Below are 15,237 nucleotides of genomic sequence, written 5' to 3'. Positions count from 1 at the left end.
TAGTTTACTTTAGCGTCTGCATCAGCTGCTGTACCTTAGCGTCTGCATCAGATGCTTTACTTTAGCGTCTGCATCAGCTGCTGTACCTTAGCGTCTGCATCAGCTGCTTTACTTTAGCGTCTGCATCAGATGCTTTACTTTAGCGTCTGCATCAGCTGCTTTACTTTAGCGTCTGCATCAGCTGCTTTACTTTAGCATCTGCATCAGCTGCTTTACTTTAGCATATGCATCAGCTGCTTTACTTTAGCATCTGCATCAGCTACTGTACCTTAGCGTCTGCATCAGATGCTTTACTTTAGCGTCTGCATCAGATGCTTTACTTTAGCGTCTGCATCAGCTGCTTTACTTTAGCATCTGCATCAGCTGCTGTACCTTAGCGTCTGCATCAGATAGTTTACCTTAGCGTCTGCATCAGCTGCTGTACTTTAGCATCTGCATCAGCTGCTTTACTTTAGCGTCTGCATCAGCTGCTTTACTTTAGCGTCTGCATCAGCTACTGTACCTTAGCGACTGCATCAGATGCTTTACTTTAGCGTCTGCATCAGCTGCTTTACTTTAGCGTCTGCATCAGCTGCTTTACTTAAGCGTCTGCATCAGCTGCTTTACTTTAGCATCTGCATCAGCTGCTTTACTTTAGCGTCTGTATCAGCTGCTTTACTTTAGCGTCTGCATCAGCTGCTTTACTTTAGCGTCTGCATCAGATGCTTTACTTTAGCGTCTGCATCAGCTGCTTTAGTTTAGCGTCTGCATCAGTTGCTGTACTTTAGCATCTGCATCAGCTGCTTTACTTTAGCGTCTGCATCAGATGCTTTACTTTAGCGTCTGCATCAAATAGTTTACTTTAGCATCTGCATCAGCTGCTCTACCTTAGCGTCTGCATCAGATGCTTTACTTTAGCGTCTGCATCAGCTGCTTTACTTTAGCGTCTGCATCAGCTGCTGTACTTTAGCATCTGCATCAGCTGCTTTACTTTAGCGTCTGCATCAGCTGCTTTACTTTAGCGTCTGCATCAGCTGCTTTACTTTAGCGTCTGCATCAGCTGCTTTACTTTAGCGTCTGCATCAGCTGCTTTACTTAAGCGTCTGCATCAAATGCTTTACTTAAGCGTCTGCATCAGCTGTTTTACTTTAGCATCTGCATCAGCTGCTGTACCTTAGCGTCTGCATCAGATAGTTTACCTTAGCGTCTGCATCAGCTGCTTTACTTTAGCATCTGCATCAGCTGCTGTACGTTAGCGTCTGCATCAGCTACTGTACCTTAGCGTCTGCATCAGCTGCTTTACTTTAGCGTCTGCATCAGCTGCTTTACTTTAGCGTCTGTACAGCTGCTTTACTTTAGCATCTGCATCAGCTGCTTTACTTTAGCGTCTGCATCAGCTGCTTTACTTTAGCGTCTGCATCAGCTGCTGTACCTTAGCGTCTGCATCAGATGCTTTACTTTAGCGTCTGCATCAGCTGCTTTAGTTTAGCGTCTGCATCAGTTGCTGTACTTTAGCATCTGCATCAGCTGCTTTACTTTAGCGTCTGCATCAGATGCTTTACTTTAGCGTCTGCATCAAATAGTTTACTTTAGCGTCTGCATCAGCTGCTGTACCTTAGCATCTGCATCAGCTGCTTTACTTTAGCGTCTGCATCAGCTGCTGTACTTTAGCATCTGCATCAGCTGCTTTACTTTAGCGTCTGCATCAGCTGCTTTACTTTAGCGTCTGCATCAGCTGCTTTACTTTAGCGTCTGCATCAGCTGCTGTACCTTAGCGTCTGCATCAGATGCTTTACTTTAGCGTCTGCATCAGCTGCTTTAGTTTAGCGTCTGCATCAGTTGCTGTACTTTAGCATCTGCATCAGCTGCTTTACTTTAGCGTCTGCATCAGATGCTTTACTTTAGCGTCTGCATCAAATAGTTTACTTTAGCGTCTGCATCAGCTGCTGTACCTTAGCATCTGCATCAGCTGCTTTACTTTAGCGTCTGCATCAGCTGCTGTACTTTAGCATCTGCATCAGCTGCTTTACTTTAGCGTCTGCATCAGCTGCTTTACTTTAGCGTCTGCATCAGCTGCTTTACTTTAGCGTCTGCATCAGCTGCTTTACTTTAGCGTCTGCATCAGCTGCTTTACTTTAGCGTCTGCATCAGTTGCTTTACTTTAGCGTCTGCATCAGCTGCTGTACGTTAGCGTCTGCATCAGCTACTGTACCTTAGCATCTGCTTTCTGAATTTGAACACTATGTGAATTCCTGAACTGGATCAGAAAAAAGCGACGAGTCAGCAGGAAGCTCAGGTTCTGAGGACGAGTTCTGGTCTGAGAATGTTTGGACTTGTTTTTCTGGTAACAGCAGCAGAGCGATGCTGACCAGGTGTGCCTGAAGCCAAACCAAACCAAAAAAAAAAAAGAAAAAAACAATAAACAAATCTGCTTTTCAGAGTTGTTGCTGTGGTTTGTATCTTAGTTCCTGTTGTAGTTTTGATTTTCAAGTTTCTGTTTTGAACTCTGTGATTCGATTTTGTTGAGACGCTGATCCACAGGCGGGTTTGAACCCCTCCCCTGGCTCAGCTCTGCAGGCCTGGCTGGCATCAAGAAGTTGGAGTGAACTTGATGAATTCTTCTAGCTTGTTTAGCAGTTTGTTGGCGGGAGCAGAGCGGTCAGCACGTGCTCCAACGGCCGCAATAATCAAGTGAAAGCTGCTGCACGTGCGGCGCGTCTCAGTCAGCGGCGAGCGCCGGCGCTGCCAGCGGCGTGTTCACACATGATTTACATGCTCTGCAGTAATCCTGAGAGGACCTGCAGTTCCAGAGCATGACGTGATGCAGGAAGCCGGACCTCCATGCAAACCAGGACCATGTGTGTGGGGGCTTAAGGGGGGGGGTGGCGCTGGGGGAAGCAGAACCCCCCCAGGGGGACACATACCAAACAAGAGGAACTTTTTGGTCTGCAGCACACTCCCAGTTCCCCTCCTGTAAGTTCCTCCTCTCCCTCCACTGGAGCTGCAGCACTCCTCCTCCCCAGCAGTTCTCCTCCCCCCTAGCAGGTCTCCTCCCCTCCCTCCTCCACAGCTGTGGAGTGGGGAATGGCGAACGCCGTGGTGTCGCTGCGGAGCGCCCAGCTGCGGCCGTTCGGCTGGAATCCCATCACTCACCATCATCTCCTTCTGCAGACGGCCCCCCCCAGGCCGGGGCCAAGGGCCCGCCAGCAGGAGGGGGGCGGCCGGGGGGACAGGGGGACGGCGCCACCCTCTGGCACAGGGACCGGACCTCCAGGACCGGCTGAGGGGGGAAGTGGATCTCCTCCCCAGGGGGAGCAAAGTCAGACCCAAAGTAAGTTGACATCAAACCTCCTGTTGTGTGTCTGTGTGAGTGTGTGTGTGTGTGTGTGTGTGTGTAAGGGGGGGCTCCTCTGCAGGAAATGAGTCGGCGTGTTTAAATGCGTCCACATTCCTGTGATTTCTGCTGGTTTCTCTGCGGCGCCGTCGTCATCCTCGCTTCAGTCTGTCTGCCCGAAGAACACAAAGCTGTTTGTTTGCAGTCCGTGTGTGTGTGTGTGTGTAAGTCTGTGTGTGTGTGTAAGTCTGTGTGTTGGGTTTTTGCGACGGTGCACGCATTTGTGTTGTTGATCACACACAGAACATGCCTGGACTTTCACACGTTTGCGGCTGCAGTCGGGAAGTCGTTTGGTCTGAAAAGTTGGTAGTGAGTTGGTAGTCCGTCCTCGCCGTCCGCCTCTGACATCAGAACCATCAGAGAATTCCTTTGGTTGTGAGTCTGTGTTTGTGTAGTTTTATTACCACTGTGAAAAAATGAGAAAAGAATTCAATTCATTGTATTTCTTTGCCTGATATTGCAACAACAGTCGTCTCAACGGGCTTCATGCCGGTGATTGTGTAATAAACAGGAATCATGAAGAACATGAAGTCAGAATTCAATAGGTAAAGACTACACTAAACCAAACCGAACCGAACCAAACCACATCAAACTAAACTGGGTATCTCCGCCCTTAAAACCTCCTTTTTGTACACAAAAATCTTTTGTAAACAAAACTTAACGATGGTTTTGTGGTTTTATGTTTTGTGTTTTTCTTGTTTTTGTGGTTTTTATGGTTTGTGTTTTTATGATTTGTGATGTCTGACGTCTTTCCGTATCGCCGCTCTTCCTTCTTAGAACCTTTTATGCGTTCGTCCGCTTTATTCTCGTACAGATAGGGGGCGCCGTCTCACTCGTGGATCCGGTCTGTGTCTTTTTAAACACTACGATACCTCAGTGCAAACACAAACAGGGTTTTCTTTTTTACTCAGAGAGTTTTAAGAAATGAATTCAGGTGTGGAGGTTCTCCAGGAGAACTTTAGACGAACTTACATGTCACATGATTGTAGCAGCCAATCAGATGTCAGCGCTTAAGGCTCGGCAGCCATAGTGCCGCCGCTGATCGGATGGAACGCCACGCACTCCGTCTGCAGCAAAACTATCACCAACACAGCAACAGTAGAAACCAGGTTTAAAAACACAAATTACTGGGAAATGTCGCCATGGAAACCATCAACGCCTCCCTTCTCCAAACTGTTTTCCTTCCGTTGAGCTTCATCAGACTCAAAGAAGAAGAGGAGGAAGAAACTCACACGAGAAGATTAAACCCAAGTAACAGTCAACCAATAGAAACGCACTCAACGTTTGAGAATCTGTCTGAGTAAAAAGTTGTGGTTCTTCGTATCTCATCTATGGTGGCCCAGGAGGGTCACAACACTTTAGATTCTTAACACAACACAAAATAACACACTAAAATTCATCACAACACAATAACTCACAACACAACACTTCATTGCTTCACTTTATCTCAAAACAGAAGTATACCTGCAACTATAAAGTATTGTGTTGTGATCCTTCTCGGCCACCGTACTCATCTTCATCACTTCAGACCTAGCTGAAGAGGGAGGAAACGGGAGGAGGAGGAGGGTTTCTGGCAGAAAATTCGTTTTCTCAGCTATCCGACGTTCCGTCAGACGGCAAACAGGATTTCTGACGTTTTTTCAGGATTACGGTGTTTTAACCTTTTAACACCGGCGACGGAAAGTGACAAAATCTCTGGGAACTTCTACCGTAAGTCTTGGACGTAACTCTACAGTAACTACCGTAACTTTACCGTAACTACCCGAACTACCATAACTCTACCGTCACTACTGTAACACCACCGTAACTCTTCGACGTAACTGTACCGTAACTCTAGCCTAATTCTTCCATAACTCTTTGATGTAACTTTACCGTGACTACCGTAACTCTACTGTAACTCTACCGTAACTCTACCATAACTACCGTAACTCTACCATAACTCTACGACCGTCAACGTAAAGCTGAGACTGTGACTTTCAGAGCATCAGCAGAGACGCCACACAGTGTTGATAGAAGATAGACAAAAAAATGAAAAAGTAATTAGAATGTGAAAAAATGTGTTGAGGCATTGAACCAGGAAGAGGAGCTGCTGCAGATATTTGGAGGAGGAAGAGGAGACACAGGGTGGTACTTTCTTCCAGATGCAGTAAATAAAACATTTTAGCACAAAAATGTGATGATCAGATTTACCAGAATAATGTAATAAAATATTTGATATATTATGTTATTTTATTGTTGCCTGTCTGTTCTCACAAAACAAGCTTTTGTTTTAGCTGAGATTCTTGCTGTTGTACATAAATGATACAGATTTGTTGTCAGTCTGCCCCAGGGCAGCTGTGGCTACAACCGTAGCTACCATCACCAAGACTTTCCTCTGATCGGGGGACATCAGGAAAAGGAGGGTTTTCTGCTACAGAGCCCCCCCTCCGATGTGTTTTGCCGTCAGCTGAACAGAAACTGCTTCCAATCCAGCAAATGACCCAAAAACGTCCCTTTCTGTTTGCACTTGAAGAAGCTGTAGCACGAACATGAAATCGTCCAGACCAACAAAACGTCCTGCGATGCTGCGGTTACAGTTCAGATTCTTTTCAGGTTTTAGGGAGAAAAACCTGAAGGGACAACAACAGCGCTCCCTCACCTGTAAACTAAACACAAGTTACGTATCTAGAACATTAAAAAAATGACTCTTTCTTGAAAGATTTTAGTTTTTTTTCTGAAAAAGGGGCAAAATATTTCACTCATGAACGTATTTTGAGAGATTATGTGATGAATAAGAATATTGAAAGGTCCAGGCTGACTGTTCCTATTATACGAGTTAAGGAGTTATGAAAAATGAAAAACAATGCCGTTGAAGTGTGCGTTATCAGAAATTAACGCCCGACGCAGAAGCCTGAAGCATCTTTCCGTGAAGTACGTTTTCTGATAATGCACTCTTCGTCGACCGTTAACCCGCTTATACCAGGGTCACAAATAGTTAACCCTTTTTCTGTCTTTTACTCTTTGGTTTGGATCGCTTTTTTCACGAAAAGCGGACACAAAGAGGGCGTTGTCACGTTACCATGACAACGCCCTCCCCCGTTCCGATCTCGACTGCAGCGGCACAGAAAAGCGACATCTATGCTGACGACCACGATGTGTTAAAGACAGCATCAGTTCAGAGAGAAAGTTCTCCTCTAACCGCTTGTTTTTTATGTCCAGATGATGAAGATAAAGTTTGTTTTAAAGAAGCCGGCGCAGTGATACACAACATTAAGGTTATGTGACCAGAACTGCTTTTTTAGGTATGCATTATCACTTTTTAATGCACACCCAGCAGCCAATCAGAATCGAGTATTCACCTGGTGCGTGGTATAAATGAAAGGTAATTTCTGAGTGTACCGAGTGGCGGCGGCGGTGGCGGCGGCGGCGGCGATGGCGGTAACAACCCTCTCCATCTCCAGAGTCTGTCTGTGGCTCTGAAGTTGAATTGAAAGCGACATACGGTCGATTCACTTTGGTTTTTATTGGAACGAGGATGGATGGACGTTTTTCTCTTTTAACACTCTGAGACGTAGAAATCACTCACTGACTTCCTGATTCCAACGGAAAAAGTTTCACCTCATTTCTGTTTTTCTGTAAACACCGTTTCCAGAAACACAGAAGGTTGGGGCGGTCCTGATGTCTCCTTCAGGGCTCGCCAGGATGTTCTGATGAAGCCACGCCTCCTGCCAGCCGTCTGGCTCCTGGACGCTCTTTGTGCTCATGATTCATTTCCTGGAAGGAAAGAATCTGATCCCACGGAGGATGAATGAGGCTCTGTTTCCCTGATGCTGAAGCTCCGCCCCCTAATGGAGTGAAGTCCAGATGAAGCTTCCGACACGTTTGTGGTTGGAATTCTTTCCAAACTCGTGAAGGTTTCTGTGGAACGTCCGGATCTGGCTGGTTGAAGAGGATCCGTCAGAGGAACAGAACCTAAAGTGCAGTCGTGTTTCATCACCGATGAGTCCGGCAGGATTCCTTTATGTCCAGAACATTTCAGTTTGTTCTCCTGGAGAACTCTGTCTTTGTTCTCCAGACGTTCTTCTGTTCCTGCAGCAGCGTTTTCATCTCTTCTGGAGCATGAAAGTTCTGTTGGAGTCCCGGCCCGTGGGCCTTTCGGGCGTTGACGTCTGCTGTCTTCCTGCAGGTGTCCCCGAGCTTTGCAGCGCCGCCGACCGAGCGCCGCAGAGTCCCGCGTCCAAACCAGCAGCCAATGAACAGTCAGCAGGTCGAGCTGCCGCCTCCAAACTTCCCGTCAAAGGGTGGAACCCGGGCCCGGCGGGGGGCGGCGGGACCAGCGGAGCCGCAGGTAGAGGTGAGGATGAGCTCAGGACCGGCGCTCCAGGCGTCCATCAGTGAGATGAGGTTTCTGGGAAAATCTGGATGTGATTGGATCAAAACTCTGACCTTCCTCAGAGGTGATGTCACGTGTCTCCATCCCTCCTCCATCTCTGACCACTAGATGGCAGAGATGTTTTGAAAGTCATGGTTACCATGGTTACCGCAGCTCATTCTGAGTTTCAGAGAAGTTTCCAGTTTACAGGTCGCTGTTGTCATGGTAACCAGCGGTGGTTTGAGGCTCCCCGTTGCCATAGTAACGCTGAGGATCCTCTTGGAGACGACGTTCCCACCTCTGTCAGGCCGACTCGAGGGCTTCTGCGGTCTCCTTCAGACCGGCGATGAAGATGGAGGAAGAGGCTGTGGGATCTGATGATTGAACACACCACTGAACTGGTTCAAGCTTCACATTTGCTCCCAAATAAGTGATAAACTGATTGGGATGAAGCCCCGCCCACTTCCTGATGTTTTTTTTCAGTTTTTGTGAGGCTAAATCAGATGATTGTTTTCTTTTGCTTCTCATGACGTTGAATCGATTCAGACGGACGTTTTTGACCCTTTAAACGTGAAGCCAAACAAATCCTTTTGAAAATTATTCTATGGATAAAAAACCTTCAAGGCTCCATTATTTTGACAGCATCTGCTTTGATATTTTCAAAATAAAGGCTTAGCCAGAGGCGTGTCTATGACTCAGTGTTTGTTCTAACTTTTTTTGTTTACAACTTTATCGACAAATACGAACAAAACCAGGAAACAACATCAGCCTCCGTGGGGGCCACAGTGCTTCATGCTGGGTTTGTTTTCTGCAGGATCTCCAGCTGTGAACCAGCAACCCCTCAGGAGGACGCTCTCCCCCCCTGGTTCCAGCGCCCCTCAGAGGCCTCCCGTCTCCAGGAGCAGAGCGTCTGCAGCAGGTGAGGAACCATCTCAGCTCTTCAGACGGCGTCCTGCAGAAGGAAACAGGTCTCACTGACGCTCTGCTGCCCACAGGACTCAAACCTCCAACCACCGCTAAAGCAGCCATCAGCCAGACTGCAGCCAGGGCGCCCCCTGCTGGCGGTCCGTTGCAGACCAAGCGGAGCGCCCCGTTCCAGCGGAGCGGTTCGGCTCGGTTCAGTCGGCTCGGCGCCGCAGGTTCGTAGGTTTGACTGTTTCCTGTCTGTAGGGAGGAGCGGCGGCCGTCCTCTTCTCTCTGTTCTTTCTTTGCATTTACTCAGCGTGTGAGGGGGCGGAGTCAAATGTCTTGGTTCTGAGAGCGCCCTCATAGCCTCCCGTGAGGCCTTCAGGGCTGCGTGTTCTCTGCATGTTCTGCTTGACTGCTGATGGGCTGCTGTAGCGTCCATCAGCAGGTAGAGAGGCTGACCTCCTGGTCCTGCTGCTGGTGCTCCTGCAGAGTCAGAGAGGTTCTGGTTCTGGTTCTGTGAGGCAGCGTCTGGTCTGATCTGGTGTCTGATCAGAAGGTTGCAGATCCTGTTGTGTCCATGGGCAAGGCATTGAAGGCATTAATCAATCAATCAAACTTTATATATGAAATAGCGTTTCTCATGCATTTGTGCAGCTCGAAGCGCTTTAGCATTAAAAGAGAAAACACATGGCCCCCACCTGCAATGAATAATGACTACATAACCATGTCAGGCTCGGCTCTGCTGTGAGGAAACAGTATTTGGGAATCTCTTCATTCCAGGAGCAACTCGCTCATGGGAGCATCGCCACAGCTTCATCAGCGGGAAGATTAGTCTTCCTCTCATTTCGAAGGGGAGGGGGCAGAGGGGGAGGGAACAGCAGAGGATTATTCTGGCCCCTCCCCCTGCAGCATCCCTCCCCTTGTGTGCGGCGGCTCATCTTTGTGTTGGTCAGTGGGACACAATGCTGCGCAGACGCTCTCACCCCCCCACCTCACACACACACTCCCCCCTCCAGCTGCCCTCCCCCTCTCGTCATTCGCTGTTGGATCTCCCTGCGAAACCTGAAGCACGCCTGTTTTTGGCGCCATTTTCTCCACGCTCCGCTCGCGCTGCAGCAGCTTGGTGACGGGCGGATGCCGGACTGACAGACGGGGATTTCCTTCGTCCTCGTTTCCATGGACACCGTGAAGATCGCCTCTCGCCATCACGTCCTTCAGAGCGCCGACGGTCTCCGTCTGAGGAGCCAAACAGACTTTCAGTCTCTGTCCTCCGCCGACCAGCGGAACCAGCAACTCTGGAAACTAGGTCAGATCTGCCCTTCAGCCTGAAGCCGGTTGTGTTTCACCTGACCCCCCCGGTCTGACCCCCCCAGACGGCGTCAGAGATGCTGTGGTCTCCACGACTGTCGCTGTCCAACTTCCACGTGAAGCTGACGGCTAAAGGGCTTTTCCGGAACCTTCAGCTGCTGCCGGGATGCCGGAAGAACACGGTGGTTTTCCACGCAGGTCTGGATCTGTCCATCACCCCCCCTATGCCCCCCCCATCCCATCTTCATCCTCACAGACATGTCATCCTCTTCATCACCTCCTCCTCCTCCTCAGAGCTGCTCATAGAGATCTTCCTCTGCAGGCCTGAAGCTGATGGATGCAGGTGTGTTTGTGTGGTTGGGGAGGGGGGCTTTCAGGGGGCTCACCTGCAGGGGGGGGGGGGGGGGGGGGGGCACGGGCACCCAGAGAAGCTGTACCTGATGAAACAGATCCTCTGAGGCACCGTAGCTGATGATAAAAGACCCCCCCCCCCCCCCCCCCCCGCTGTCCCTTAGCCGTCACGGAGGGGTGGGGCCCCATGTGCAAGCCCCTCCCTCCGCTTGGAGGACCCCTGCCCACGTGACCCTGGAAGCAGCTGCAGACTCCTTAAAAGGGGGCGGGGTTTGGTCCTCATCTTCACTATGATGAAGATCCGGCTGGTCCTCCAGGGTCCGGCCGGATCCTATGGTGCCCCCCCTCTGTGCAAGTAAAAGGTCAAAGGGGCGGAGCTAAAGTCAACATTTCCTTTAACAGATTTTGGGTCCTCAACAAACCCTTGTGGTCACACGTGGAAGTGCGGCGGCTTTACTTCCTGTCAGCTTGAACCCTTTCATGCCGCAGACGGCGCCCGCGGCACAGAGTAACTCGACCTCCAACTACTGTCACTTGAAACATCCGAATCAGCTGATTTGTCTCTAAGTGTTGTAAGGCGTCAGAACGGTTAAAAAGTTCTGGTGGTCCAAAGAGCGGCACACTGGAGATGAAGGTCAAACTCGTCTTCCTCTGGTTCCAAACTCGGCTTCACAGAGTTGGTTGCAGTTTAGAGGTCTGTGAGGACGGACCTCGTCTCTGCTGGACAAGCCAAGCGGCTTCAGTGACCTTTGACCTTCCGGCCTTTGCTTTTCTTGGCAGATAAACTCTCCGTGTTCCTGTCATGTCAGAACATCTACAGATGGAAAAGCTCTGCTGGGATTAAACTCACAGATTTCTGTCTCAGACCCTCTGACAGCAGAATGTGGATTAGCGTCTGCCCGCCGTTTCATGTTCAGGATGTTCCTCGTGGCGTTTGGGCGCCAGCGCCGGACCGCCGTGGCGTTTTGTCCATCTGAGCCCAGCTGCACGTATTCGCCAGTTTTCTGGGTCTGAGCGCCACAGACCCACTTCTGGTGCGGTCGCCCTCCAATCCGTGTCAGGGCAGGCTTTACTCGCCACACGTGCACGCCGCAGTCAGGGCCAATCAGGCCAGCTTTAATCTGCAGCTGCTCCAGATGTAAAGCAGATGGCAGGGTGGCTGCTTCGGCTGCTGTGACGTACGTGAAGATGTTCTGTGCTGTGCTGCTCACAGATCAGGAACCGGAGGCAGACGAATCCTTTTCCCTCATTCCTGAAGCGTTTATCCAGAACATCCTAACATTACTGGCTTCATACGATCAGAACGTTCTCACAGAATCACCAGAATTAAAAAAACTTAGGAATTACTTTTAAAACGTGATCACATCACCATGGCAACCATCCTAACTTTTGTTAATGGAGCACAAAAACCTGTCCAGGTGGAACTCCGCCTTGCCCCGACAGTAGCTGATAGGCTCCAGCAACAGTGGATGGATGGACAGAGAGGTGAATAAACTGAACTCTACTATTCCCAACAAACTCAACGAAGAGTAAAAGGACATCAATACGTGTGGCGGCGTCCTCTTGAAGACAGAACCCAAAAACCTTGTCTTCCCTCTTAATAACCGTCATGCTGCAGCCGGTAACTCAGCCCCTCCCACAGGGCTGACAGCTGCAGGTACCAGACAGACGTGAACTCCTCTGTTGAGTTTTCCTGCTCCTCTTTGCTCTAAACGCTGAGTCAACAGGCTCACCTGCTCCAGCGTTTCACCTGTCTGCGCTGAAGGTCATGTGACCCGCATCAACTCCACTCTTTTGGAATGTGACCATATTGCTGTGGGCGGAGTTTGTGTCAATACCTGTTTCTATGGGAATCGAATAGCAGTTCTTCAGCATAAAAACACCTCCATGGAGACTGGCCTCGCTGGAAGGTTGTTGGTGAGATCCCTGGCCTGTCAGCGCTGCTTCCTGTTGTTATTTTGGATCCTTCTACCCACAATGCAGTGGGTTTCTCTGTCTTGAAGGTCTGTTGTGTATGAAGCGCTCTGCTCATGCAGAAAGTGAAAGTGTAGTTGCTGAGAAACCAGATGATCTGGGACTGTGCTCCTAAAGACCTGCATGCCTGTTTCTATGGTAACAGGCCTGTGTGGGACCGTGAATGCAGCGATGAGTGAGCAGCTGCAGGAAAACACGCCAGGTTTCAGATGAACAAGAACGGAGCTGAGAAGGATGTCCAGAAGGACGTCATGGAGCTCTTCGGCGGTGTGGGGGCTTGTCCGGGATGATCCTGCAGAGGTCCTCTACCAGGTGTCCTTGTTTGTGCTGCAAACACTTGGACTCTGTAATCCTGCAGTAATCCCAGCTTTAACTGTGCAGCGCCACGTGGAAGCGTGCCAACCCCCCCCCCATGTGTGTTAACGAGGCAGCTCATTAAAGACGGACCGTCAACCAGTCATGATCTCATTAGGGTTTGGTGCTGATGGGTCAACCGTCAATCCGTTGGTTCCTTCCAGATTCTGCAGCCTCACTGGGAGTCTGCTGAAGGATCTCAGGAGATTCCTGCTGGTCCAGAAACAAACTTACTGCCACTTTGTTTCCGTTAGCAGCCTTTCTGCCTTACAGAAAGAAAGAGAACTCAGGAAGGGGAGGTGAGGAGCCCCCACGGAGGAGGGGGGGCAGGTGAGCAGCCCCCACGGAGGAGGGGCTTCCTGCGGAGATGATATGCCTGTTAATCCACGGCTGCTCTGAAGTGTTGCTGAGCTTCAAACAGATGCATTGGTCCCAGTTTTAGAGTCTTTCAGAGAGAGAACCTGAACTCAACATCCTCCCCCACCCCCCACCCACCGCTGACCTTCATCTCCAGACATCAGCTCATCTTATGAGGACCGTCCTGCTGGACGTCTTCTGGAACCATCCATTGCATTGATGGAAACAGATTGTGTTGTCCAGCTGGAGTTGTCCTCCATGTGAGCGCATCATGTGACCGCATCATGTGGCCGTATCATGTGGCCGCGTCATGTCACCGCGTCATGTCACCGCGTCATGTCACCGCGTCATGTCACCGTATCATGCGACCGCATCATGTGACAGCGTCATGTCACCGCGTCATGTCACCGCGTCATGTCACCGTATCATGCGACCGCATCATGTGACAGCGTCATGTCACCGCGTCATGTGACCGCATCATGTGGCCGCGTCATGTCACCGCGTCATGTCACCGCGTCATGTCACCGCGTCATGTCACCGTATCATGCGACCGCATCATGTGACAGCGTCATGTCACCACGTCATGTGACCACGTCATGTGACCGCATCATGTGACCGCATCATGTGACAGCGTCATGTCACCGCGTCATGTCACCGCATCATGTGACCGCATCATGTGACAGCGTCATGTCACCGCGTCATGTCACCGCATCATGTGACCGCATCATGTGACAGCGTCATGTGACCACGTCATGTGACCGTATCATGCGACCGCATCATGTGACCGTATCATGTGACTGTATCATGTCACCACGTCATGTGACCACGTCATGTGACCGTATCATGTGACCGTATCATGTGACAGCATCATGTGGCCGCGCCATGTGACCGCGTCATGGGACCGTATCATGTGGCCGCGTCATGTGACTGTATCATGTGACCACGTCATATCCCCGTGTCATGTGACCACGTCATGTCCCCGCGTCATGTGACCACGTCATGTCACCGCACCATGTGACCATATCATGTGACCGAATCATGTGACCGCGTCATGTGATTGCGTCATGTGACCGCATCATCTGGCCGCATGATGTAACCGTATCATGTGATTGGTCATCTGGCCGCATCATGTGACCGAGTCATGTCACCGCCTCATGTGACCGTATCATGTGGCCGCATCATGTTACCGTATCATGTGACCACGTCATGTGACCGCATCATGTGACCGCATCATGTGGCCGCGCCATGTGACCGCGTCATGTCACCGCGTCATGTGACCGTATCATGTGGCCGCGTCATGTGACTGTATCATGTGACCACGTCATGTCCCCGCGTCATGTGACCGTATCATGTGACCGAATCATGTGACCGCGTCATGTGACCGTATCATGTGATTGCGTCATGTGACCGCATCATCTGGCCGCATCATGTGACCGCGTCATTTGGCCGCATGATGTGACCGTATCATGTGATTGGTCATCTGGCCGCACCATGTGACCGAGTCATTTCACCGCGTCATGTGACCGTATCATGTGGCCGCGTCATGTGACCGTATCATGTGACCACGTCATGTCCCCACGTCATGTGACCACGTCATGTCACCGCACCATGTGACCGTATCATGTGACCGAATCATGTGACCGCGTCATGTGACCGCATCATGTGATTGCGTCATGTCAGCGCGTCATGTGACCACGTCATGTGACCGCATCATGTGACCGTATCATGTGACAGCGTCATGTCACCGCGTCATGTGAGCTGCATGCTAACGGTCTGGTTTCTCCCTCAGTCTGGGCTCAGCAGCTCTGCATGTCCACCTGGCAGCCTGCAGGTACATACGGCCACGCCCTCGCCGACCATGCTCGACACATACGCTGCACCATCACACATGAATCTGCAGGGTGAAAGACTCGCGTCTCTGAGCTTCATTGTTTTGTTCACTTGTTCCACGGTCTGACACCGGATTCTATGGAAAGCTACACGGCTAACGACGAGCTTTAGCTGGTATTTTTGGTGGAACTGAGAGACTTTATGAGCAGAATCAGAACAAGGAAGTGAAGACTTTAAGCACTTCTGATTGGTCAGACTGATGACATGTGATTAAGCCCTCCAAGAATGATTGGCGGAGACAGTTAAAGGGGCGGGACTTTTCCGCAAACTGCTATAGCTGCAGGTAAATCGCGGTACCGTCATTCTTATCAAAATGTCTTTAATAGAATCAAATAAACACAAAGAAAAAGTAATTTTAAGATTTTTTATA

At 50.1% G+C, this 15,237-nt stretch overlaps 1 protein-coding gene across 7 annotated transcripts in view; it reads left to right on the top strand.

Moving 5' to 3' along the window:
• The window catches only part of LOC101169996 (uncharacterized), a 45,331-nt gene that overhangs the window by 15,443 nt on the left and 14,651 nt on the right, over positions 1–15,237 (top strand). For 6 of the 7 annotated variants that reach the window (XR_013656436.1, XM_023953873.2, XM_023953861.2 and 3 more), the window contains 4 exons: positions 3,151–3,310; positions 7,539–7,706; positions 8,539–8,643; positions 8,720–8,863. Coding sequence is in view for 6 of the 7 variants with exons in the window: in XM_023953873.2 (XP_023809641.1) it covers positions 3,151–3,310; positions 7,539–7,706; positions 8,539–8,643; positions 8,720–8,863 (577 nt within the window). In the remaining variant the exon portion in view is untranslated. The remainder of the gene's footprint in view (positions 1–3,150; positions 3,311–7,538; positions 7,707–8,538; positions 8,644–8,719; positions 8,864–15,237) is intronic. The other variant, XM_078948862.1, reaches the window with a different exon arrangement.

This window comes from Oryzias latipes, chromosome 1 (assembly GCF_053564925.1).
Source record: "Oryzias latipes strain Hd-rR chromosome 1, Olatipes_Hd-rR_3.1".
NCBI classification, from domain to species: domain Eukaryota; kingdom Metazoa; phylum Chordata; class Actinopteri; order Beloniformes; family Adrianichthyidae; genus Oryzias; species Oryzias latipes.
This window is presented reverse-complemented; position numbering and strand designations above follow the sequence as displayed.